Below are 25,089 nucleotides of genomic sequence, written 5' to 3' on the forward strand. Positions count from 1 at the left end.
GCTCAATTTAGAGTCTCATAGCAAAGGGTCTGAATACTTAAGTAAATAAGGTATTTCTGTTTTTCGCTTTGTCATTATGGGTTATTGTGTATAGATTGCTGAAATGTATTTATTTTTTAATCTGTTTTAGAATAAGGCTGTAACGTAACAAAGTGGAAAAAGTCAAGGGGTGTGAATACTTTCCGAAGGCACTGTACATGGTTATTACCACTCCCTCTTTCCTTTCTCTCCCTTACAACCAAGACACTCATCGCAAGGAACGCAATCATTCTCACTATATCACACTCTATTCTTGGACCTTTTATCTCATGATATTTTAGCTACATTTGTGCTATACGTCCAGAGTTCACCAGAGAGGTATTTTTAGACTTGCAGTGTGTTTCTTGGCTAGTTGGCTGCAATTTCAACCTGTTATCTGTGGGTAACACCATTAAGAATTATGTTTTTTCCTATTCAAATTAAGTCTTGTCTGTGTTGGTAAGGAAAGTTTTTTTAAACAATTTGTTTCAGTTATTAAGAACGTGGTGGGATGTCAGCTTACTTTGTTTATTTTGGCACATTCCTCAGAGACTGATGTTGATGCTCATGCTAAAACTGAAGCTGATATGGATGTTGAAACTGATATTGGATGTTGATGCTGATTCTCTCCCTCCCTGCCATGACAGGCTTATGAGCTCTCCACGTTGACAGGAACCCAGGTCCTGCTACTGGTGGCCAGCGAGACGGGCCACGTCTACACGTTCGCCACGCGGAAGCTCCAGCCCATGATCACCAGCGAGACGGGCAAGGCCCTCATCCAGACGTGCCTCAACTCTCCGGACTCCCCGCCCCGCAACGACCCCTCCACTGACCAGCGTATGAGCGCCACAGGCTTCGAGGAGACGGACCTTACCTACCAGGTGTCTGAGTCAGAGAGCCTTGGGGAGACCAAGGTGAGTTCTGCTGCTGCTCTTCACCATAAGGACCAGGGTCGTATTCATTAGGCACCGAACATAAAAAAAATGGACTGAAACAAGGAGGGAGTACATGAACTTGACCAATAAAAAATGCTCATTTTTATTTTCCGTTGCAAAACTTTTTGCTACAGAGTGTCCTAATGAAAATGACCCAGAACAAACTGGCTTTGGAACAGAAACAGAACACATCTGCATGTTCTGCTCATCAGTTTACCTGTACTGTACGTGCTGTCCGGTTCCCAAGTGTTTACAAAGAATGGCATTGCTATTTTTTTTTTGTGAACTGTTGTCTGTATTTCAATGCTAAAGGAATACAGTAATTGCAGTCAACATAGCCGCTTACTTAAAAAATATATAATACCAGAAAGTTACTATAATAGATTCTCAGTCAAATCCCCCCAGAATTTTACAGCCAAGCACAGCAGAGGAGAACTAGACTAGTTCATCAGATTCACATTCAGTTATGGAAACTCAGCTTACTGGTATGTATAGAATGAGCTGCGGTTTGTCAACGGTTTTAAACCTTTGTGTCAAACTCAAGGCAACCTCTTTTGGCTTGTTGCTCGTGGTTTTGTTTGATTGTCTACTAAATATGTTTTAATTGGCTCAAACAGCCTGGTTACGTCTCTTGTGGCAGGACGCAGGGGTGTAAAGACAGACCAAAGTAGTGGAACACGAAACCACTCAACAGAATGGATTAGAAGTTATCTTCACTCTCCCTCGCTGAACTTGGCACAGAAAAGCTTCCAAACCCCTGTCTATAAACCTGTAGGTCAAGGCAGATCGGGGTTGTATTATGAGAAGCGTACAGCCGGTTGTATATGTATGTGTGGATGTTTTTTTTTATACTATGATTTATTCATGTCGTCCTATAATGTCTATAATACCATACATATTTTTTTATCTTTTAGAATAAAAGTTTTAGTTTTTTTGCATGCTGATCCACTGTAGTTCCTCACTGTATCAGTGGAAGAAGGGTTTTTCATGAGATACTCAATATCGCTATTCTAATTGTGCAGTGATATACCTGATACTGTTCTAAAAAAGTAGTAGGCTTTGTGATGTGCAGTGGAAAGAGATTACAATGTTTTAAAGCCATTTGGACATTCTTTATAGTCAGATGTGCTTCATTACCCAATGGAACACCATGGTGCTGTTGCTCACATAGTCACGTGCTAGCCACCAGGATTTCCTCCGCTGTTGACTTGATTTAAGTACACTTCTTTGAAGAGGACCATACCCTATGTGCTCATTTCATGTTTTCACAAGCCAGTTACTTGCTGTCTACCTTGAGGATGGTGATCAACCTTTGGGTTGTTAAGTCACTAATGCCCGCTTCACTCATTGGTAAAAAAAATTGTATTCTGCCTCCAAGGCCATATATGGTATGGTTTCCCTGCCTGTTCTCTTGGCTGAGGCTCCTCACATTCCTTATAAGCTGCAGCTGTCTTTGGAGTCCTGCAACAGTGATGTGGTGGTGGGTTGTATGTACATTTGAGTGGGGGGATGTAGGTGTAGATAGGGATATATTATTTAAGAAGACCAATGGAATGGAAACATTTGGCTGTTATCAGTGATATGTCCCCTTTGATGTCATTTGTCATTGAGACTGTGCAGTTATTGTGTGTGTGTGTGTGTGTGAGAGACTCTTGAGTATGGTTTCATTGTAAAGGCAATCAAAGTTTAACACATGTGGGGGATCAACACTCGTATTGTTAGACCCTGGCAGATGGTTACTGTAGCCATGATGAACTCTGGATCATTTTGCTTTAGTTTTCAAGGCTGCTGCTTTATGCTTCCCTGAAGTCTCTAGATACCATTGGTCTTACATTTTTACATTTTACATTTTTAGTCATTTAGCAGACGCTCTTATCCAGAGCGACTTACAGTAGTGAATGCATACATTTCTTTATTTTTATTTTTTCCCGTACTGGTCCCCTTTGGGAATCGAACCCACAACCCTGGCGTTGCAAACACCATGCTCTACCAACTGAGCCACACGGGACCACAGTATGTCATACATACTGTAGAAACTAGTCTAAACATTTCACCTTTTGGTCTGGTTGGTGGAGGGAGAGGGGGGAGATGAAGGGAGGGCCGGGTGCAAGGTGAAGCAGAAGAGTTAGGTCAGCAGCACCCACGTGACAAGATGCAGTCGAGCCATGCTGCGAACATCATGTGACATTTGGAAACCTGTCATAGCCTAATGATGTGTGTACTACTGTACATCATATGATTACTTTCAATAGGTTTTCTCTGCATCTGTCACTTTCTGTCTCCTTTAGTTGTTTGTGTATTTCCCTGTTCTGTCTGTTAGTGGGGTGAAGTAAGTTACTCAAGATACTGATCTAAGGCAAGTGTTGTTTTTCTCCATAACAGTTATGGTTAGGATTTGGGGAGGGTAAACTGATCCTAGATCTGTGTGTAAGGGTAGCATCCTAGTGACACCATGCCCCTTCTCTTGCACTCCCTCCTTCCCGCTCTCTCTGCCTGGCTGCTAGTACTGTCGTAGTTGTAATTGGGGTGTTTTTTTTGTTCCCAGCAGTCGTTAGTGCAGATCATGTATCCTCACCAGCACTGTTGTAACATTGTTGCATTTTTCTCACCAGAGCTCACCACACAAAGACACCACTAGGCCAGAGAATGCCATCTAAGATTTAAAATGTTTGATTTTCTAGATATTGGTGATCAATTAGTTCAGTTGTACAATAATTGCCACTCAGGGATGAATAATATTGTTAAATTATAATGTTCTCATTATTCAAATCATTCAAAGCTTAATTCCCCATAGTAATGAATCAGGTCTGTTATATTATTCCAGTCGATGGAAAACTGCTGTAGGTATATGTCGTTTTTCTACTTCTGCTCTCCCACCACTGTACCACTGTGTCTCTCTGGACACAAGGTGAGCTTTGGCTTTGGAGGGCTGCAGCAGGGCAGGGGGCTGAAGCATTCTGTGACAATTGAGTGTCATTGAGATAATGGAAAGTTAATTTACTCAGATATGCAGCCTTATCACAAGGTTACTCCTAAATAGGGTGTCTGGTGAAAGGGAGAGGGGGAGACAGACACAGGGAGAGGGAGTCTGTGACACATTTAGTGGAAGTGGGTGGATGGGGGAAGGTGAGTGCAATGTGTCGCGGTGCAAGAGAGGGAGGGCTGTGACATTATGTTACCCCCCTTTTATTTTACAGTGAGCAAGTGGACAGGCCAGCTGCCATTGGCTGCACCTCCTCCACTTGGGCTGCCTTGCCTTTTTTAGAAGTCCCCCAAAAGGAGCTGTGAATTCCATGTTGCTGGCAGGGTTCCAGTGTGTGAGTTTCGGAGCCAGCAAATGGGAGATTATTAGGGGGACAGACAGCTACCAGTGAAGTTGTAGCTAGCTACAATGGGCACTCAAAGCAGAAAAGGGTCTGAAAGAGTGGTGGACTGCCAGTTGTCACCTTCATTTGGGATTTATTTAACCTCCCATGTATACTGAATCATCTCACAAGCCCTCGATGGGGGGGGGGACCCTTTCTCCTTTCCCTTCCCCTTCACTTTATCTATCATCACAACATTACTTTTATTTGAAAAGAATTGTCACCTCAGTTAAATAGAAGAACGAGCACAAGGACAGGCCATTGTATGTATGTGTGTGCTCTGTGCGTGCGTGCCGTGTATGCGTTACGTGGAAATTTGACCATGTCTGTGTGTGTAAAAATTATTGGTAATATCTCTCCTGGCTTAAGTAGTAGGGGGTATGGGGGCTGAGGTTCCATTAGTGACTAAGCTTCTCTCACCGAGGTCCCATGGAGAAATGACAAAAGCATATAGTGCACCCTTGATAAATAAATGCAGCTGTGTGACATGAGTAGTGTTTGATTGAATGACAGAAAGAGACAGGTTTCAGGTAGAGAATACTACTGGAGGAGAGTTTCAAGAAAATGTAACGCTGCCCTCGTAGAGTTGGCTCCCGTAAGTGGAATCTTTATGTCAAGGACTGATGTTTTCTTCTGTACCACCGGACTGAAGGAGTAACTTGAGTGCACTGTGGTAGGCTACATTTAATACACTGCTAGCCTGGCTTGCAGCCTCAGAGCCCGTTGCTTTGGGGAGAGACTAATGCAAGGCTGCAGGTTCCCTGTGGGCAAAAAGCCTGGCATAATGTAACATTTTGATTTGATATTTAGTTGAGTTATCAACCAATGTGAATTCTACCTGAAATAAACCAACCCCTGAAATCCTGTAGTTGATTTGTGGTTGAAATCTGGTTCAAATTAGTGTATTTAACCACTTTTTAGTGTTTTCAACCAAAAGTATAACTGATGTTCAACATCAGTATGTTGAAAAGAAACTTGGTTTAACATATTTTTTTCCAGGTTGGTCTGAACCAAAAACCAATGCAGATGTTATGGTTCAATCAACCTGTGGTGAGGAATTCAGAGGAGAGTGTAGAGGGAGATGGTCAAACAAACATGTTTGAGGAACAATGATAAGTCGGCAATAGAGATAGCGTGGCTGAACTGACAGAGTATTAGTGCCAGGTAACTGATGGCAATATTTGACTGACTTCGATTCAGTCCAGTGCCCCATTTCTGTAGGAGTTTCCTGCTCAGACAAAGGACTATGGAAAATGTGATTGCGTCATGTTGATAATGATGTGTCTTACAGCATGGTCAGCTGCCCTATAGTAAATTGAGTATTTTCAAATAATGTGGCCAAATCAACTACTTCTATTTTAAGTATTTCAAAGTATTTTCAAATAGCCTACTTGTTTCGAAATAAGTTTCAAATACCCCTAGGACCAAACAGCAATGTTGTAGTACTCGAGTCCGGGCTTGAGACAACATTTTGAGTGTCTCGGTCTTGTCTCTGTGTCAGATGCATTTGTACTTGGTCTTGACTCTGTCTCGGACAGTGATGACTTGTAATTTCTTCCAGAGACCAGCGGAGTAAAAAACTCTTAATTATTAGCTTCCATTCAGTAAGCGCATAAAACCGCTTCGCCATGGCAAAATATATACACTCCTTTCTTGAAACATTAATACCTGCAGTCTTTATATCTATTATAGACATATTTGTGCAATGGCGAACCTATTGGACCTAGGCCTTCAGTGTGTGACAGGTTTGTGATGCTGAAAGTACAGCAACGGTAATACCAACACACTCCTGTAGGAGAGTGCACTTTTTTTAATGGGCGTTGCGTATACGCACTTCTTAATCCCTACTGATGCTTATCAAAGTAGTGTGGTGGAGGTATACGTCTTATCAATTATGTAGTACAATAGAGAAATCATGCACAAAGTACCTACACAATTGCAAAGCAACACAAAGCCTAGTTTCAGCTGAACATCATCTGCAGGCAGCAAGAGCGCACAGCTCTCAACTGGTTTTGGCATGGGGACAGCTCACAGACTAATGTTTTTTTGTAAAAACTGTCCCACCAATTACAAGTCAAATGTGATTGGTTGACTCCACTGTCACTCCAAAATGTTGCCCTAATACAGTTGAATGGCAGACGCCTTCTATCTAGCTTCTGATGGCCAAGCCAATTGTTGACTTAGCTAGCTAGATTTATCTCCCCAGAGACCACTAAAGAAAAATCCTGATTGGATCTTTTTTCTCTTCAGTGTTAACCCTTTCCTTTCCAACAAAAACTGAAGAGGGGTAGTAATAATTTGTAGAGTGGCTCTATTTTCCCTCAGCATGCATTTTTCCACCATTCTGAATGTCTAAAGAAGCCATAAGTTTTTCTGAAATATGAACACAGAAATACTGGACATTTTGAACTCTTAGTATGGTGGCGATTTGACAAAATTACAATCATGGTCTTGAATTAGACTCTCATTTTTCTGGTCTCTGTCTTGACTCGGTCTCGCACCCCTTGTCCCCCTCCTGGTCTCGACTCTGTCTCACCCCCCTCCGGTTTTGGTCTTGAATCAGTCTTGCTTTAGGTGGTCTTGAACTAAACACTGCCAAACAGACCTGGGTTCAAATTCATGACCTTTTTAAATATTTGTATTTGAAAATACACTTATCTGTGCATTTCAGTATTTTCAAATACATGCCAATACTTTCCTAATGTATTTCCAAATACTTTCCAATATTCGTCTTCTTGTACTTTCAAAGACATTTTTTTCAAAATACTTACATCGAAACATATGTGAAAGTAATTGAAATACTTAGTGGTATTTGAATCCCAGGTCTGTACTGAAGCAGTGTCTGCCCGGAGATTGGTGGACTTTAAAATTGGGGCCCAATGTCCCTCTGTTTGGCATTGGGGGTAAGGCCCTGAGACAGACTAGCGTCCTGTCCAGGGGATGTACTTCATCAAGCTACCTCACACTTCAGAAACAGGAGATTCACTCCTGCCCTATGGTTCGGACAAGGCTTACTTACTGCTACTACTGAAGAAGGATGCGTTTGAGTTTCACAAGAACGCAGTCTTCTCATACCACTCATGTCAGACCAAAGGGCTGCAACATGACATCTATTCAGGCTGTGGCCTGTGGCTCCTCACGCCGGCTGGCCTCCTGCCCTGTCATCCCAGCTGGTGTGGAAAGGGTTAACTCTCCTCCCGAGGTGCTTGGGTTACCCCCCCTCCCACCAGCTGTCTACTGCCCCCTCAGCTGTTCATACACTCACCCTTGTCCTCTCTCTGTCCCCTGTCCCAACCCTGGCCCTCATGGCCCTCCCTCCTGAATACCTCAGACACTCCTCACACCCTCACTCCCACCCCGTGGTCTTGCCGGCTAACAACTGGTCCTCACCCTGTCACTCTCTGTCACTCTCTCTCTTTAGCCCCTGGCAAAAGCACTATAGTAGTTATTCAGTGCTTTTTGGGCTATTCCTCTCGGGTCGATATCTCTCTGTTGATTTGATGTTATTGAACCCAAACACCAGAGGCACGGTGTCCTCTTGTCTAGACCTACTGTTATCCTATCCCCCACACACAGACATGTATGCACATAAATAGTGGCCATATGATAGACACACAACTGTGATTACATGATATGATGGCACATATTGGTTAGACTAAATTATGTATAAATCAACCAATTTTTGCTCTCTAGTAACCTCGACCCCAGGCTCAATTGCTACCAAGACGGCTGCAGACGAGATAAGCTCTCTAGTAGAGAAGCAGCACAACACACCTCTCACGCCCCCTCCCCTTATGCTGTTTAACTAGAGAGGGAAAGGACCTTGGCCTAGTAGAGCTCCCTTTCTCTGTGTGGATTAGAGTTGTGGTTTGGAGAGGACGGACACTGCTCTGCTTTGCATTTGTGCCATGCTTATGCTGCTCCCTTCTGTCTGTTTGGCAGTCAGGAATACTCATTTGTCTAGTCTCTGATAAGGAGCATGTTTACAAATTATTAATGTATGGTAGTGGACACTACTCATATACTATGCGTTTTGGTATGTAGATTATATTCTCAATGGAAATATTTGAGAATAGATGTAATTTATTGAACCTCTTCCTATTTATTGAACCTTTTCCTATTTTGTGATAGGAAAATAAGGAAGGTTTTTTGGGGCTCTCTGCGACATGGGACTGTGGGTTTGTGTTGGTGTGTGTGTGTGTGGGTGGTTGCAAGCACGTGTGTCTCGCCCACGTGCAGGTGTGTGTGTGTGTGTGTGTGTGTGTGTGTGTGTGTGTGTGTGTGTGTGTGTGTGTGTGTGAGAGGAGGGCCTTGTCAGTAAAGCTTCTGTAGTCCATTGTGCATCCAGTACCTCTCACCCACTAAATCAGTCACATATAAAATCCAACAGGGGTGTTACTCAGGTTTGCTGCAGTAGCCTGCACTGATCATGAGTCAAATGTTATTCGTCACATGCTTCGTAAACAACAGATGTGGACTAACAGTGAAATGCTTACTTACTTATGGGCCCTTCCCAACAATGCAGAGAGAAATAAAAAAGAGAAATAATAGAAAACTAAAACACATATTAATAAAAAAAAGTAATAATAGATACACAATGAGTAATGACTTTACAGTGTGATGCTTACTTACAGTTGTTGTCGGAAGTTTACATACACTTTGGTTGGAGTCATTTAAACTCGTTTTTCAGACACTCCACAAATTTCTTGTCAACAAACTATAGTTTTGGCAAGTCGGTTAGGACAATTTTTCCAACAATTGTTAACAGATAGATTATTTCACTTATAATACACTGTATCACAATTCCAGTGGGTCAGAAGTTTACATACACTAAGTTGACTGTGCCTTTAAACAGCTTGGAAAATTCCAGAAAAATGTCATGGCTTTAGAAGCTTCTGATAGGCTAATTGACATAATTTGAGTCAATTGGAGGTGTACCTGTGGATGTATTTCAAGGCCTACCTTCAAACTCAGTGCCTCTTTGCTTGACCTCATGGGAAAATGAAAAGAAATCAGCCAAGACCTCAGGAAAAAAGATTGTAGACTTCCACAAGTCTGGTTCATCCTTGGGAGCCATTTCCAAACGCCTGAAGGTACCACGTTCATCTGTACAAACAATAGTACACAAGTTTAAACACCATGGGACCACACAGCTGTCATACCGCTCAGGAAGGAGATGCGTTCTGTCTCCTAGAGATGAATGTACTTTGGTGCGAAAAGTGCAAATCAATCCCAGAACAACAGCAAAGGACCTTGTGAAGATGCTGGAGGAAACAGGTACAAAAGTATCTATATCCACAGTAAAACGAGTCCGATATCGACATAACCTGAAAGGCCGCTCAGCACTGCTCCAAAACCACCATAAAAAAGCCAGACTATGGTTTGCAGTTGCACATGGGGACAAAGATCGTACTTTTTGGAGAAATGTCCTCTGGTCTGATGAATCAAAAATAGAACTGTTTGGCCATAATGACCATTGTTATGTTTGGAGAAAAAAGGGGGATGCTTGCAAGCTGAAGAACACCATCCCAACCGTGAAGCACGTGGGTGGCAGCATCATGTTGTGGGGGTGATTTGCTGCAGGAGGGACTGGTGCACTTCACAAAATAGAATTATGGAACATTATGTGGATATATTGGAGCAACATCTCAAGACATCAGTCAGGAAGTTAAAGCTTGGTCGCAAATGGGTCTTACTTCCAAAGTTGTGGCAAAATGGCTTAAGAACAACAAAGTTAAGGTATTGGAGTGGCCATCACAAAGCCCTGACCTCAAACCTATAGAAAAGGAATGGGCCAAAATTCACCCAACTTATTGTGGGACGCTCGTGGAAGGCTCCCTGAAACGTTTGACCCAAGTTAAACAATTTAAAGGCAATGCTACCAAATACTAATTGAGTGTATGTAAACTTCTGACCCACTGGGAATGTGATGAAAGAAATAAAAGCTGAAATAAATCATTCTCTCTACAATTATTCTGACATTTCACATTCTTCAAATAAAGTGGTGATCCTAACTGACCTAAGACAGGGAATTTTTACTAGGATTAAATGTTAGGAATTGTGAAAAACTGGGTTTAAATGTATTTGGCTAAGGTGTATGTAAACTTCCGACTTCAGCTGTACATGCCCTTTCCCAACAATGCAGAGTTAAAAAGTAAGAAGAATTAGCAACAAAAAAAAGGAAATATTAACACAAAAAAATAGCAAGGCTATACAGTATACAAGGAGTACTGGTACCGAGTCGATGTGTAGGGGTACGAGGTAATTGAGGTAATATGTACATGTAGGTAGGGATGAAATTGACTAGGCATTTAGGATAGATAATAAACAGAGTAGCACCCGTTTATGTGAAGAATGTGTGTGTGTGTGTGTGTGTGTGTGTGTGTGTGTGTGTGTGTGTGTGTGTGTGTGTGTGTGTGTGTGTGTGTGTGTGTGTGTGTGTGTGTGTGTGTGTGTGTGTGTGTGTGTGTGTTTTGGAATGTCAGTGTAGTATGTGTGAGTGTTTGGGTAGAGTCCAGTGAGTGTGCATAGAGCCAGTACAAGAGTCAGTGAAAAAAAAATTACTGGGCCGTACGCACTACCCTCTGTAGCGCCATGCAGTCAAACAGTTGCCTTACCAAGCGGTGATGGTGTAGCTGTAAAACTTTTTAGGGATCTGAGGGCCCATACCAAATCTTTTCTGCCTCCTGAGGGGGAAGAGGCGTTGTCGAGCCCTCTTCACGACTGTGTTGGTGTGTTTGAACCATGATAGGTTCTTAGTTAGATGGACACCAAGGAACTTGGCGCTGTCGTCCTGTTACACTACAGCGCCTTTGATGTGAATGGGGGCGTGTCCGGCCCTCCGTAGTAGTTTTCCTTTGTCTTGTTGACGGAGAGGTTGTTTTCCTGGCACCACACTGCCAGGTGTCTGATGACCTCCCTGTAGACTCTTGTCGTCGTCGGTGATCAGTCCTACCACCGTTGTGTCCTCGGTAAACCTAATGATGGTGTTGGAGTCGTGTGCGGCCACGCAGTCGCGTGTGAACAGGAAGTACAGGAGGGGACTAAGCACGCACCCCTGAGGGGCCCCCTGTGTTGAGGGTCAGCGTGGCGGATGTGTTGTTGCCTACCCTTACCACCTGGGGGCGGCCCGTCAGGAAGTCCAGGATCCAGTTGCAGTGGGAGGTGTTTAGTCCCAGGGTCCTTAGCTAGATAGATAGACCAGTAGATAGACCAATAGACCAGAGGGTAGAGGTGGATTATTTACGTGCAGACGAGTTTCATCAGGGTGCCCGCACATTGGCTTCTATATTGCCGTCTGTTTCTCTTCCGAGTGTTGGGGATTAGGGCCTGGTCTGGGTTGAGCAGTATGTCCTGTGCCGCAGACCTGTTGAAGTGGAAATCTTCATCCAAATCCAGAAGCTTTTTTTCTGTCATAGACATTTATTTCTTCTGCATTCAGCGTGCAGTTTGCTCTGCCTTCCCTATCTTTTGGTAGTGTTGTCTGTCTTGTATGAATGGCAGTGGCAGTATGAAATCAAACTTTTAGGGGCAGTTTCCTGGACATAGATTAAGCCTAGTCCTGGACTAAAAAGCATGTGCATTCTCCATTGAGTTTGCTATTCAGTCCAGGACTCGGCTTAATCAGTGTCAGGGAAACCCCTCCCTTAGAGTTGAAAAGAATATAGATCACATTGACAGTCTATCCAGTGTGTGTTGTAATAATACTGATGTTAAGGATTTCTGAAATAGCCCTATCAACAGGGTGTGGGGGTGGGTGTGTGTGTCTGATATGTAGCTTTTCTCTGCCTAATGCCCATCTCTCCTTGCAGCCCACTCACAACAATGTTTACTGTTGTATACTAGGGCTGTGACGATACACATCACAATAACTCTTTGGTCCAAAAACCTGCTGTATGTAAAATATTGGGTCCTATAATTTGGAAAATAAATAAATGTGACTCTGGATGGAAACATAATGATGTTTGTTTCCAACATTAGGGCTGTTTCCAACATTAGGGCTGTTTCCAACATTAGGGCTTTTCCTAAAGGAGTTAAATCTGCTTCGTGTTTTGTTTGCTTGCCAGCATACTAATGAGTATCGTGATACAGGTATCATCCCGGCCCTATTTTATACCCTCACATAATCATGCTTATGTTTTGTTATTATGATATACACTATACTACCACTTCTTGCCAACTTATTACACAGCTTAGTTAAATAATTTGCATTCGTTATTATTATTTCTGCTTGTTGTTGAATTGGTATGATTCCACTCTGATGATTTTGAAGACAGACAGACAATCAAGGCAAAAAAATAAGGCTCTGTTAAAACATGTCAATAGTCCTATTATGCTGATACAAGTACATAACTTATTCCTGACAACTTTGACGTTCTGTAATGATTATTCCTGTTTGACACTACTTTTCCGTCCACTGACATGCGTTTACACTGGAGTAAATGCTGTGGCATTGATGTCCAGTAGGCCTTAGTGCAGTAAGTGGTTGGGTTCCGATTCTCTTTAATGAGACGTGTGTACTGGACTCATTCAATCCCCCCATGCATTTACAAGCATTTGATTGGTTCAAGCAAGGGGAGTGTACATGAAACTGTATTGACTGACATTCGGCTACGGACATGTTCAGGCATGTAAATGCATCTTAGGACTGTCTCCGACTAAAAATAAAATGGTGGTCGACCAAGAGTAGTCTGTTCTTTCGACCAATCGACTGTTCAATGTTTTTAAATGTGTATTTTTCCATATATACAGTGCCTTCGGAAAGTATTCAGACCAATTGACTTTTTCAAAAACCAAGCCATGAGGTCGAAGGAATTGTCCGTAGAGCTCCGAGACAGGATTGCATCGAGGCACCGATCTGGTTAAGAGTACCAAAAAGCTTTGAAGGTCCCCAAGAACACAGTGTCCTCCATTCTTAGATGGAAGAAGTTTGGAACCACCAAGATTCTTCCTAAAGTTGGTCGCCTGGCCAAACAGCAATCAGGAGAGAAGGGCCTTGGTCAGGGAGGTGACCAAGAACCCGATGGTCACTCTGACAGAGCTCTAGTTCCTCTGTAGAGATGGGAGAACCTTCCAGAAGGGCCTTGAGTTTGCCAAAAGGCACCTAAAGGACTCTCAGACATGAGAAACACCATTCTCTGGTCTGATGAAACCAAGATTGAACTCTTTGGCCTGAATGCCAAGCGGCACGTCTGGAGGAAACCTGGCATCATCCCTACGGTGAAGCATGGTGGTGACAGCATCATGCTGTGGGGAAGTTTTTCAGCGGCAGGGACTGGGAGACTAGTCAGGATCAAGGGAAAGATGAACGGAGAAAAGTACAGAGAGATCCTTGATGAAAAACTGCTCCAGAACACACAGAACCTCAGACTGGGGACGAAGGTTCACCATTCAACAGGACAACGACCCTAAGCACACAGTCAAGACAATGCAAGAGTGGCTTCAGGACAAGTCTATGAATGTCCTTGAGTGGTCCAGCTAGAGCTCGGACTTGAACCCGATCGAACATCTCTGGAGAAACCTGAACATAGCTGTGCAGTAAAACTACCCATCCAACCTGACAGAGCTTGAGAGGATCTGCAGAGAAGAATGGGAGAAACTCCCCAAATAGAGGTGTGCCAAGCTTGTAGCGTCATACCCAAGAAGACTCGAGGCTGTAATCGCTGCCAAAGGTGCTTCAACAAAGTACTGAGTAAAGGGTCTGAGTACTTATGTAAATGTGATAGTTCAGGTTTTTTTTTGTAATACATTTGCAAACATTTCTAAAAACCTGTTTTGCGTGTAGATTGAAGAGGGGGGAAAAAAACGACTTAATTTTAGAATAAGGCTGTAATGAAGAAAATGTGGAAATAGTCAAGGGGTCTGAATACTTTCAGAATACATACATACATACATACATACATACATACATACATACATACATACATACATACATACATACATACATACATACATACATACATACATACATACAGTTGAAGTCGGAAGTTTACATACACCTTAGCCAAATACATTTAAACTCAGTTTTTCACAATTCCTGACATTTAATCCTAGTAAAAATTCTCTGTCTTAGGTCAGTTAGGATGACCACTTTATTTTAAGAATGTGAAATGTCAGAATAATTGTAGAGAGAGTGATTTATTTCAGCTTTTCACATTCCCAGTGGGTCAGAAGTTTACATACACTCAATTAGTATTTGGTAGCATTGCCTTTAAATGATTTAACTTGTGTCAAACGTTTTGGGTAGACTTCCACAAGCTTCCCACAATAAGTTGGGTGAATATTGGCCCATTCCTCCTGACAGAGCTGGTGTAACTGAGTCAGGTTTGTAGGCCTCCTTGCTCGAACACGTTTTTTCAGTTCTGTCCACAAATTTTCTACAGGATTGAGGTCAGGGCTTTGTGATGGCCACTCCAAAACCTTGACTTTGTTGTCCTTAAACCATTTTGCCACAACTTTGAAAGTATGCTTGGGGTCATTGTCCATTTGGAAGACCCATTTGCGACCAAGCTTTCACTTTCTGACTGATGTCTTGATGTTGCTTCAATATATCCACATAATTTTCCTCCTCATGATGCCATCTATTTTGTGAAGTGCACCAGTCCGTCCTGCAGCAAAGCACCCCACAACATGATGCTGCCACCCCCGTGCTTCGCGATTGGGATGGTGTTCTTCGGCTTGCAAGCCTCCCCCTTTTTCCTCCAAACATAACGATGGTCATTATGGCCAAACAGTTCTATCTTTGTTTCATCAGACCAGAGGACATTTCTCCAAAAAGTACAATCTTTGTCCCCATATACAGTTGCAAACCGTAGTCTGGCTTTTTTTATGGCGGATTTGGAGCAGTGGCTTCTTCCTTGCTGAGCGGCCTTACAGGTTATGTCGATATAGGACTAGTTTTACTGTGGATACAGATGCTTTGTACCTGTTTCCTCCAGCATCTTCACAAGGTCCTTTGCTGTTTCTCTGGGATTGATTTGCACTTTTCACACCAAAGTACGTTCATCTCTAGGAGACAGAACGTGTCTCCTTCCTGAGCGGTATGACGACTACGTGGTCCCATGGTGTTTATACTTGCGTACTATTGTTTGTACAGATGAACGTGGTACCTTCAGGCGCTTGGAAATTGCTCCCAAGGATGAACCAGACCTGTGGAGGTCTACAATTTTTTTTCTGAGGTCTTGGCTGATTTCTTTTCATTTTCCCATGATGTCAAGCAAAGAGGCACTGAGTTTGAAGGTAGGCCTTGAAATACATCCACAGGTACCTCCAATTGACTCAAATTATGTCAATTAGCCTATCAGAAGCTTCTAAAGCCATGACATCATTTTCTGGAATTTTACAAGCTGTTTAAAGGCACAGTCAACTTAGTGTATGTAACTGCTGAGCCACTGGAATTGTGATACAGTGAATTATGAGTGAAATAATCTGTCTAAACAATTGTTGGAAAAATGACTTGTGTCATGCGCAAAGTAGATGTCCTAACCGACTTGCCAAAACTATAGTTTCTTAACAAGAAATTTGTGGAGTGGTTGAAAAACAAGTTTTAATGACTCCATCCTTAGTTTATTTAAACTTTCGACTTCAACTGTACGTCAGTTGTTGATGTGTGCAGAGGGTCCCTGGTTCAAGCCCAGGTTGGGGCGAGTAGAGGGACGGAAGCTATACTGTTACATTGTTGCTGTTGACCCGGATCACTGGTTGCTGCAGAAAAGGAGGAGGTCAAAAGGGGGGTGAGTGTAACCGATGTGAAATGGCTCGTTAGTTAGCGGTGGTGTGCGCTAATAGCGTTTCAATCGGGTGACGTCACTCGCTCTGAGACCTGAAGTAGTTGTTCCCCTTGCTCTGCAAGGGCCTGGCTTTTGTGGCGCGATGGGTAACGATGCTTCGTGGGTGTCAGTTATTGATGTGTGCAGAGGGTCCCTGGTTCGAGCCCAGGTTGGGGTGAGGAAGCCATACTGTTATACATACATACATACATACTGTTGGGTTCTTATTTTTCAGAGTAAATAACCCACGGACACTAGAGAAGCTTTAACCAAGTTTATTCTTCCCAAAGGTTCTGTACAGCTGAAAACAGACAGCAAAAGATGTCAGACTTCACAGTTTATATGCATCCTACTTAAGACACTCCCCTTTCTCTCCAATCCTTACATTTTATGGCTTTACAGGAAGCTAATAAAGAGGGTAACAGGATTCCAAACATTTATTACTCTCTTAAGAGAATCTGTCCTCACCTCCTGACCTCAACCCCTCTTTCATCTAATACACAGATGTCCATCTGTCTCCCCTATATCAACACATCGCTCTGCTCTCCTCCATCAAACACATTCCAAAGCTGCCTTCTTTCTTCTGAGAACCATTAACTTCTAACATAACCCAGTCTCTTTAATTTCCTATTATTCATTTAATATCTCAATGTTCAAAGTTTAGCTGATTCCAACAATTCATACAAACATACAGTATATTAAAGAGGGGAAATGGCTACCTGCTGAGAACATAGGGCTGAGAGTAAATCAATGGTAATTGCTTGGCTATGAACTTCCTCTCTACCCCACTAGCTCTAGTGAATAGTGCTGTCATGGGCTTGGTTTGTTCAATAAAATATGTCTGTCAGTAATTGAGTTAGTCAGTAAGTCCAGTGGATAAGAGCCAAAAAAATACAACATTTTTGCACTTTCTGATGGAAGCATGAAACTACTATTTTGACAGCCCCACTCATAATTCATATTTTCCCTCCTTTCCCAGGATCAGCTAAAGCCTGCGTTCACAGTGGCCAGCCTCCCGGGCACCACCAGTACCCACACGCCCACGGCCCCCACCACCTCCACCAGCATGCAGGTAAGCAGCGGGCCCTCCTTCCCAATTACCAACTACTTGGCGCCCGTCTCGGCCAGCAGCAATGTCAATGCCAACGGCACCATCCTCAAGACCACCGGTGCCTCCGGAGGGCAGGTCATGCAGCTGCCCAGCGGCTTCACCTTCATGTCAGGTAACTATAGCTATGCTATACTTTAATAAAAAATACTATGCTATGCTCCACTGTACCATTACCAGTCAGAATCCAGGGTCATGTTTTCAAATTTTTTGCAACAGAATTTAAAATGAGCGCCTGTATTCTTCTGCTTGGTGGCTAAAGGAGAAAACTCACCAGACCAAATATTGGTCTGTACAGTAGGGGCCATTAGTTTGCCGTTCGTTCGCTTGCTGACTGTGCGGTGTGTTATAGGCACCACCCGCCAGTGGACGACTGACGGATGTCCTTTTTGCCCACTTCTACATGTAGAATCAGTTGGCACTAGGTTAGCAAATTATGTCTGGCACTCTGTTCAGAAGTACTAAGTACTCTCGGACAGTAGAAGCTCGACAATCCTACTGGTCTGTCTGTGTCTTACTGAACACAACCCATCTCTAAAGAGAAACGCATATCATTTACTGCAGTTTGTTTGTTTACTGAGATACATAGACATCATTCTCTACAATGGAGTTGGGGTTCACCGGGATCAACTCGATGTGACACTTGTTGACCATGCTTGTGTGTCACTCAAGAGGGTTAGTTCTTCACATACCTGGGTTTAAATACTTTTTAAAGTATCTAAATTACTTTCACATATATTTCAAAGTAATTATTTGGATATTTTTTCTTAAAAAATACAAGTAGTTGAATATTTGGAAATGTATTCGGAAATACACTTGGTAAGTATTGGCATGTATTTGAAAATACTCAAATACAGACAAGTACATTTTTTAATACAAACATTGAAATACTCCTATGCATTTCAACCCAGGTCTGTTTGGTCCTAGGGGTATTTAAATTGTATTTGGAAACAAGTATTTGAAAATAGTTTCAAATAATATTTATAGGAAATATTTCAAAATACTTCAAATAGAAGTATGTAATTCTGCTAAATGATTTTAAAATACTCAAATACACAGAAAATAAGTATGTAAAATACAAATACTTAAATAAGCGTGTATTTGAATCCAGGTCTGGTTGTCGACATATTTTAACGAAACAAAATGTGGAAAAAGTCAAGGGGTCTGAACACTTTCCGAATGCACGTATTGCAAATCCTGTTACAAGGGGCACATTTTATACACCATCTCTCTAGATAGATACTGTAGATTTTCTGGTGCGATGTGATGCGATGTGATGTAATGAGGGGCCACGCCTGGTTCCTCAAACTCTGTCTGAGCCGGGGCTCCATGAAGTAGGACTAAATTATAATCTCAGCACTAGCTGCCCAATATTTATTGAATATTCATTACTAATTATAGGCAGAGTTCGGCAGCCCTCTCCACGATGGCCATTGTGTTGGACCTTCCAATTATTCCTCTATTACAATGGAAATCAAAGGCAGGAGCTGCTGAGCTCATAGATGTACACGTTTCCTTCCTGGATACTGGTGTTTTGTTACACATGTAAAACATAGCCAAACTGAGAGGACTTCCTGGAGATGTGAAATGCGCCATAATGTAAACAGTTGATGTGGAGACGCAAGTCACGCTACTGCAACGAACCACCTTGAGGTCATAATTGTTACCAAAGGTGCTTCAACAAAATACTAGGTACTTATATAAATAAGGTATTTCAGTTTTTAATTTTTACTAAATAAAAAAAAAAAAAGCATAATAACTTTGTCATTATAGGGTATTGTGTGTAGATTGATGAGGAACATTTTTTATTTAATCAATTTTAGAATAAGGCTGTAATGTAACAAAATGTGGAAAAAGGTCTGAATGCTTTCCGAATGCACTGTATATCGCATGCCAGGCGGTGTCAGAAGAAGGCCCTAAAAATTGTCAAAGACTCCAGCCACCCTAGTCATAGACTGTTCTCTCTGCTACCACACGGCAAGCAGTACCGGAGCGCCATGTCTAGGTCCAAGAGGGTTCTAAACAGCTTCTACCCCCAAGCCATAAGACTCCTGAACATCTAGTCAAATGGCTACCCAGACTATTCACATTGCACCCCCCCTCCCCTCTCCACACCACTGCCACTCTCTGTTGTCATCTATGCACAGTCACTTTAATTAATTAACTCTACCTACATGTACGTACTACCTCAACTAACCGGTGCCCCCACACATTGACTCTGTACCGGCACCCCCTGTATATATTGTTATTTTTTTATTTCTCTTATTCTCATCCATATTTTTTGAAACTGCGTGGTCAGTTGGGCTCGTAAGAAAGCATTTCACTGTAAGGTCTACACCTGTTGTATATGGCGCATGTGACTAATACAATTTGATTTGATTTGTATATATTCTGGTTCAGAGCTTTGAAAACTTTGTAATATAAGCTGGCTGTCGCTTTTATAAAGGAGTCTTTGATTTTGTATATTTGCATTGCCCTGAATTCATTGTATTACTCTCACTGGAATATTTATATTAAAATAGGTAAAATCAGTACAGGAGGTCCAGGTCTCTTACAACTATGCAATACTGGGCAATATCCACCTTAAAGTCTTATGTCATGTAGTGGTGCAGTCACTGACAGTAAGGTATTACCCTTGTTGTTGCTGGGTGAAGTCTGTATGTAGTGACAGTGTGGCTGAAGCTGTAGCTAGTTGAGGTAGCAGATCTTTCTCCCCATCTCTCTTTTCTCTCCCATTATGGCAGCAGGCTGAAGGGGAGCTTGGGAGCCTCTCTCTCTTTCCCTCACTCTCTGCACCACCTGTCTGGTACATGACCAGTGCCAAAAAACTGTTGAAATCTCAAACCCTAATAGCGCAACTAAAGAAACTGTCAATGGACCATATGACCAAGTGTGGCTATGCAACACCCTCCCCCTGTTTAACTCTTCCTTTTCTCGTCTCCATCCTGCAACAGGCACTCCGCTCCTCCCCGGCACCCCCACCATTCCTCTCAGCCAGCTGCACCAGCACTCCTTGGCCATCCAGGGGCAGACGCTCACCTCATCGCAACTAACACAGCAGGGCCAGCAGGCCGTCTTCCGCTTCCCCACTGCAGTCTCCCTAGGTCAGTCAGTCTGTCGAGAGAAAGAAAGAGACTAGTCTGTCTGTCGATAGACTAGTCTGTGTCTGCCTAGAGACTAGTCTGTCTGTCGAGAGAGAAGTGTTGCACATCGTTAGAGCCTGGCGCAGTCCAGTCAGTGTGGTACTGGGTGTGAGAAACACAGGGCCCTTTTCCTCCCCTTCCTATATCAATGGGTAAGCGGGCATCCCGCAAGCGGGCTTCTGTAAGACAAGGCCCTGCCCCAGTTGTGTTTTTTGAGATTCGTGGGATGATAAGGCCGATGTCTTGAGGGCTTTATAAAATAAATTTGATTGTAAGAGGGGGGAATTGGGTATAAGCCTTACTACATATTTCCATAAAGGGCTAGTATTTATCTTTCATTTGTGCGGATGTAGTTACTCATGTTCTGATTTGTGCTCCGGGAAAAAATAGGGAGACTAGTCTGTCTGTGGCTGCAGAGGGGATGTACATTGGATAACAGGCATGAGGCAGGCATGAACTTTAGCTGATTATACGTATGAAACCATGTCCAAAACTGTATGGGTCGAAATTGTAATATTCTTATAAGTGTTCTGACATTAAGATAGAATAGTGTACAGGTGAGTGAGCAGGTGTTTGGTGTTGCCTGTTCTCCTCCAGGGGGAGGGATGACCCAGCAGCTGCAGGCCATCCAGGTGCACCCCACCACACATGCCAACGAAAGCAGCTCGGAGATCTCCCAGACCTCCTCTGTCTCCACTGGTAACTATCCTTTGATTAACACAGGGCTGTACAACTCTGGTTATGTGTGAGAAGCTATAGCCATAGTCTAACTTAACTCTAACGTATCTCTTTGAGTGAGCTGAGTAGGTGGAAGGTTGTAGTCTACAATACTGCTATGAGGGGTCAACTATGGTTGAACAGAATGGACTTTATCCTCAGTGATACAGTGCCATCTGGTGGGCAATGTCTCTTATAAACTAATCTTTCTTTGTCTCACACTTTCTTTTCTACTCCCCCCAGCGACCATCGTCACATCGTCAGTGCCCACATCTATGGCGGGTCACATGATGTACACCAGCCCCCATACAGTGATGTACGCGTCCACGCCCACGCTGGCCGATGGTGGCCTGGCTGTGCTCAACACCTTTTCCCAGGGCCCCTCGGCCATGCAGGTGTCCCATGGACAGTGCCAGGACACAGGTGAGACCACGCTAGACTACAGTAGGCTACGCTGGGACACAGGTGAGACTACATCAGTCATGGGTTAATGGGGAAACCAAGGAGGGGGAGGTTGATTGATGTATGAATTAGACCTGGGTTCAATTTGTATTTTTTTCTTGCCAATATTTTTAGTTGGGCAGATTGAGTTTGGAACTTTCAAAATGCTCCCATTCCAGGCAGGCTCAATCAAGTGCTCAAAGGATGAAAACGCATACTATTTGAACCCAGGTCTGGTATGAATATAGCTACATAGTTAGGACGTTGATTATGACAGGCTAGTGGGTTTGACCCTGACCCAAAGTGGGGTGGTATAGCTTACACATCATGCACATAGTGTCTGTATATATTCAGTGATAAAATGTTAGTTTAGATGAGAGGGCTGTGTTCTTCATGTTGTTTGTGTCCATCTCTCTGGCTAGGTGCTGTCCCTCAGGTATTCCTTACGGCACCCTCGGGCACCATGCAGATCCCAGTCTCGGCAGTGCAGCTACACCCAGTACGGCAAGACCTACATTTTACAAGTGAAACTCTCATATTCTATCTGCAACCAGCATGCCACTGACCTGCACTAATGCATCCGGACAGAGCACTGTCTTCTCACTGTGGAGGGATAGGGTTTGGCCTGCCTCCTGTACTGTTACTCTATGTGGATGATATAGTCCTATGACATTTGGACAACACTGTTGGCACAAGCGAAACCATATGTTATTTGGAAGACTTGTTTTGTTACTATAATTGAGAAAGTCATGCAAGATTGAGATTTCAGATTGTTTTTGTTTAGTGGTTTGTGAATGACTAAAGTTTAGGAACAGAATATAAGCCATTGTGATTCAAGAGCCCTAGTTAAAGGACAATAGTTACACTGTAAGAACACAAATGACCAAACTTGTGCAAAGTGATGCTTTTAGAAAAGGCTTTCTTATCTAAAAGAGATTATTTAAGTTAGTAAATTTCATGTCAATAATTTGGTGCTTAGGCAGCAGGGTTGGAGTCTATTCCATTTCAATTCCAGTCAATTCAGAATATTCTCTTAACAAATATCAATTAAGTGAATTAAGATCAAATTCGTATTTACAGTGAAGGCCTGGCAAGAGGCAAAAGGGACTGACAAACAACAACAATGTTAGACAAAACGGACAACACAGACCGAAGAAACTGGCAACAGTACAAATACAGCAGCAAAAAAACAGTGGATGTGTGCAGGCGTGTGGGTGGTATCAATGCTTTTCAATAAGGAAAAATTGTCATTTGAATTTGGTTTAATTCATGAATTTACAGGAATGGAATTGACCCTAACCTTGTTAGGCAGTAGTATTGTGTGACAGAAGGCAGAAGGTGACAACAATCACAAATTAAAGCATGCAAAGTGGAACCGTGCTGAGCATAGAGGTTTTCAGTGGCGCATGCTGACGTTGATGTGTTGTGTTGCAGATGGTGATTAGTCAGAAGTCGAGCCACAGCAGCAGTAACCTGACAGAGCTGCAGATGGTCAACCTGAACACCACACAGAGCGCTAAGAACGACTGACAAACGCATGAAAACTGGCCAAATAGACAAAGACTGACATCTCTATTTATTGATGCCTTAGCACTTCATTTTACACCTCTGTTGCTTTACAGTACAATACTGTAAGTAAACAGTTCATTCTGAAAGTATTCAGACCCCTTGAGTTGTTCCACATTTTGTTACGTTACAGCCTTATTTGATTCAATTGTTTTTTTTTCCCTCTTCAATCTATTGCCCACAATGACAAAGCAAAAACAGGATTTAAAGAAATGTTTACACATTTATTACAAATTAAAAACTGAAATATCAGAAGTTTGGGGTCACTTAGTAATTTCCTTGTTTTCCATGAAAATATACATTAAATGACTTGTAAAATTAATAGGAAATATAGTCAAGATGTTGACACGGTTATAAATAATGATTATTGATTGTGTCCTTCAAACTTTGCTTTTGTCAAAGAATCCTCCATTTGCAGCAATTACAGCCTTGCAGACCTTTGGCATTCTAGTTGTCAATTTGTTGAGGTAATCTGAAGAGATTTCACCCCATGCTTCCTGAAGCACCTCCCACAAATTGGATTGGCTTGATGGGCACTTCTTACGTACCATACGGTCAAGCTGCTCCCACAACATCTCAATATGGTTGCGATCCGGTGACTGTGCTTGCCACTCCATTATAGACAGAATATCAGCTGACTGCTTCCCTAAATAGTTATTGCATGGTTTGGAGCTGTGCTTTGGGTCATTGTCCTGTTGTAGGAGGAAATTTGCTCCAATTAAGCGCAGTCCACAGGGTATGGCATGGGGTTGCAAAATGGAGTGATAGCCTTCCTTCTTCAAGATCCCTTTTACCCTGTACAAATCTCCCACTTTACCATCACCAAAGCACCCCCAGACCATCACATTGCCTCCACCATGCTCAAGCAGTCCTCCAGCATCTTTTCATTTTTTCTGCATCTCACGAATGTTCTTTGTGATCCGAACACCTCAAACTTAGATTTGTCTGTCCATAACACTTTTTCCCAATCTTCCTCTGTCCAGTGTCTGTGTTCTTTTGCCCATCTTAATCTTTTATTTTTATTGGCCAGTCTGAGATATGGCTTTTTCTTTTCAACTCTGCCTAGAAGGCCAGCTTCCCGGAGTTGCCTCTTCACTGTTGACGTTGAGACTGGTGTTTTGCGGGTACTATTTAATAAAGCTGCCAGTTGAGGACTTGTGAGGTGTCTGTTTCTCAAACTAGACACTCTAATATACTTGTCCTCTTGCTCAGTTGTGCACTGGGGCTTCCCACTCCTCTTTCTATTCTGGTTAGAGCCAGTTTGCACTGTACTGTGAAGGGAGTAGTACACAGTTTCTTGGCAATTTCTCGCATGGAATAGCCTTCATTTTTCAGAACAAGAACAGACTTGACGAGTTTCAGAAAAAAGTTATTTGTTTCTGGCCATTTTGAGCCTGTAATCGAACCCACAAATGCTGATGCTCCAGATACTCAACTAGTCTAAAGAAGGCCAGTTTTATTGCTTCTTTAATCAGGACAACAGTTTCAGCTGTGCTAACATAATTGCAAAAGGGTTTTCTAATGATTAGCCTTTTAAAATTATAAACTTGGATTAGCTAACACAATGTGCCATTGGAACACAGGAGTGATGTTTGCTGATAATGGGCCTTTGTACGAGCTATGTAGATATTCCGTACAAAATCAGCCGTTTCCAGCTACAATAGTCATTTACAACATGAACAATTTGTACACTGTATTTCTGATACATTTTATGTTATTTTAATGGGCAAAAAATTTGCTTTTCTTTCAAAAACAAGGACATTTCTCAGTGACCCCGAACTTTTGTATGGTAGTGTAAGTATTCAGAACCTTTACTCAGTACTTTGTTGAAGCATCTTTGGCAGTGATTACAGCATCGAGTCTTCCTGGGTATGACACTACAAGCTTGGCACACCTGTATTTGGAGAGTGTCTCCCATTCTTCCCTACAGATCCTCTCAAGATCCTCCCATTCTCCCCATCCAACCTCTGTCAGGTTGGATGGGGAGCGTCGCTGCACAGCTATTTTCAGGTTTCTCCAGAGATGTTC

At 42.6% G+C, this 25,089-nt stretch overlaps 1 protein-coding gene across 5 annotated transcripts in view; it reads left to right on the forward strand.

The window, feature by feature from the left end:
* The window catches only part of LOC106604182 (serum response factor), a 60,031-nt gene extending 36,495 nt beyond the window's left edge, over nucleotides 1–23,536 (forward strand). The window contains exons 2-8 of one of the 5 annotated variants that reach the window (XM_014198620.2): nucleotides 666–899; nucleotides 17,066–17,309; nucleotides 20,149–20,298; nucleotides 20,935–21,036; nucleotides 21,298–21,519; nucleotides 21,918–21,994; nucleotides 22,930–23,536. In XM_014198620.2, the coding sequence (XP_014054095.1) occupies nucleotides 666–899; nucleotides 17,066–17,309; nucleotides 20,149–20,298; nucleotides 20,935–21,036; nucleotides 21,298–21,519; nucleotides 21,918–21,994; nucleotides 22,930–23,025 (1,125 nt within the window). In that variant the 3' untranslated portion in view covers nucleotides 23,026–23,536. Of the gene's footprint in view, nucleotides 1–665; nucleotides 933–17,065; nucleotides 17,310–20,148; nucleotides 20,299–20,934; nucleotides 21,037–21,297; nucleotides 21,520–21,917; nucleotides 22,020–22,929 lie in introns of all 5 variants that reach the window. The other 4 variants (XM_014198632.2, XM_014198613.2, XM_014198642.2 and 1 more) reach the window with 4 other exon arrangements.
* The last annotated feature ends 1,553 nt before the right edge of the window (nucleotides 23,537–25,089 follow it).

This window comes from Salmo salar, chromosome ssa01, assembly GCF_905237065.1.
Source record: "Salmo salar chromosome ssa01, Ssal_v3.1, whole genome shotgun sequence".
Lineage (NCBI taxonomy): Eukaryota > Metazoa > Chordata > Actinopteri > Salmoniformes > Salmonidae > Salmo > Salmo salar.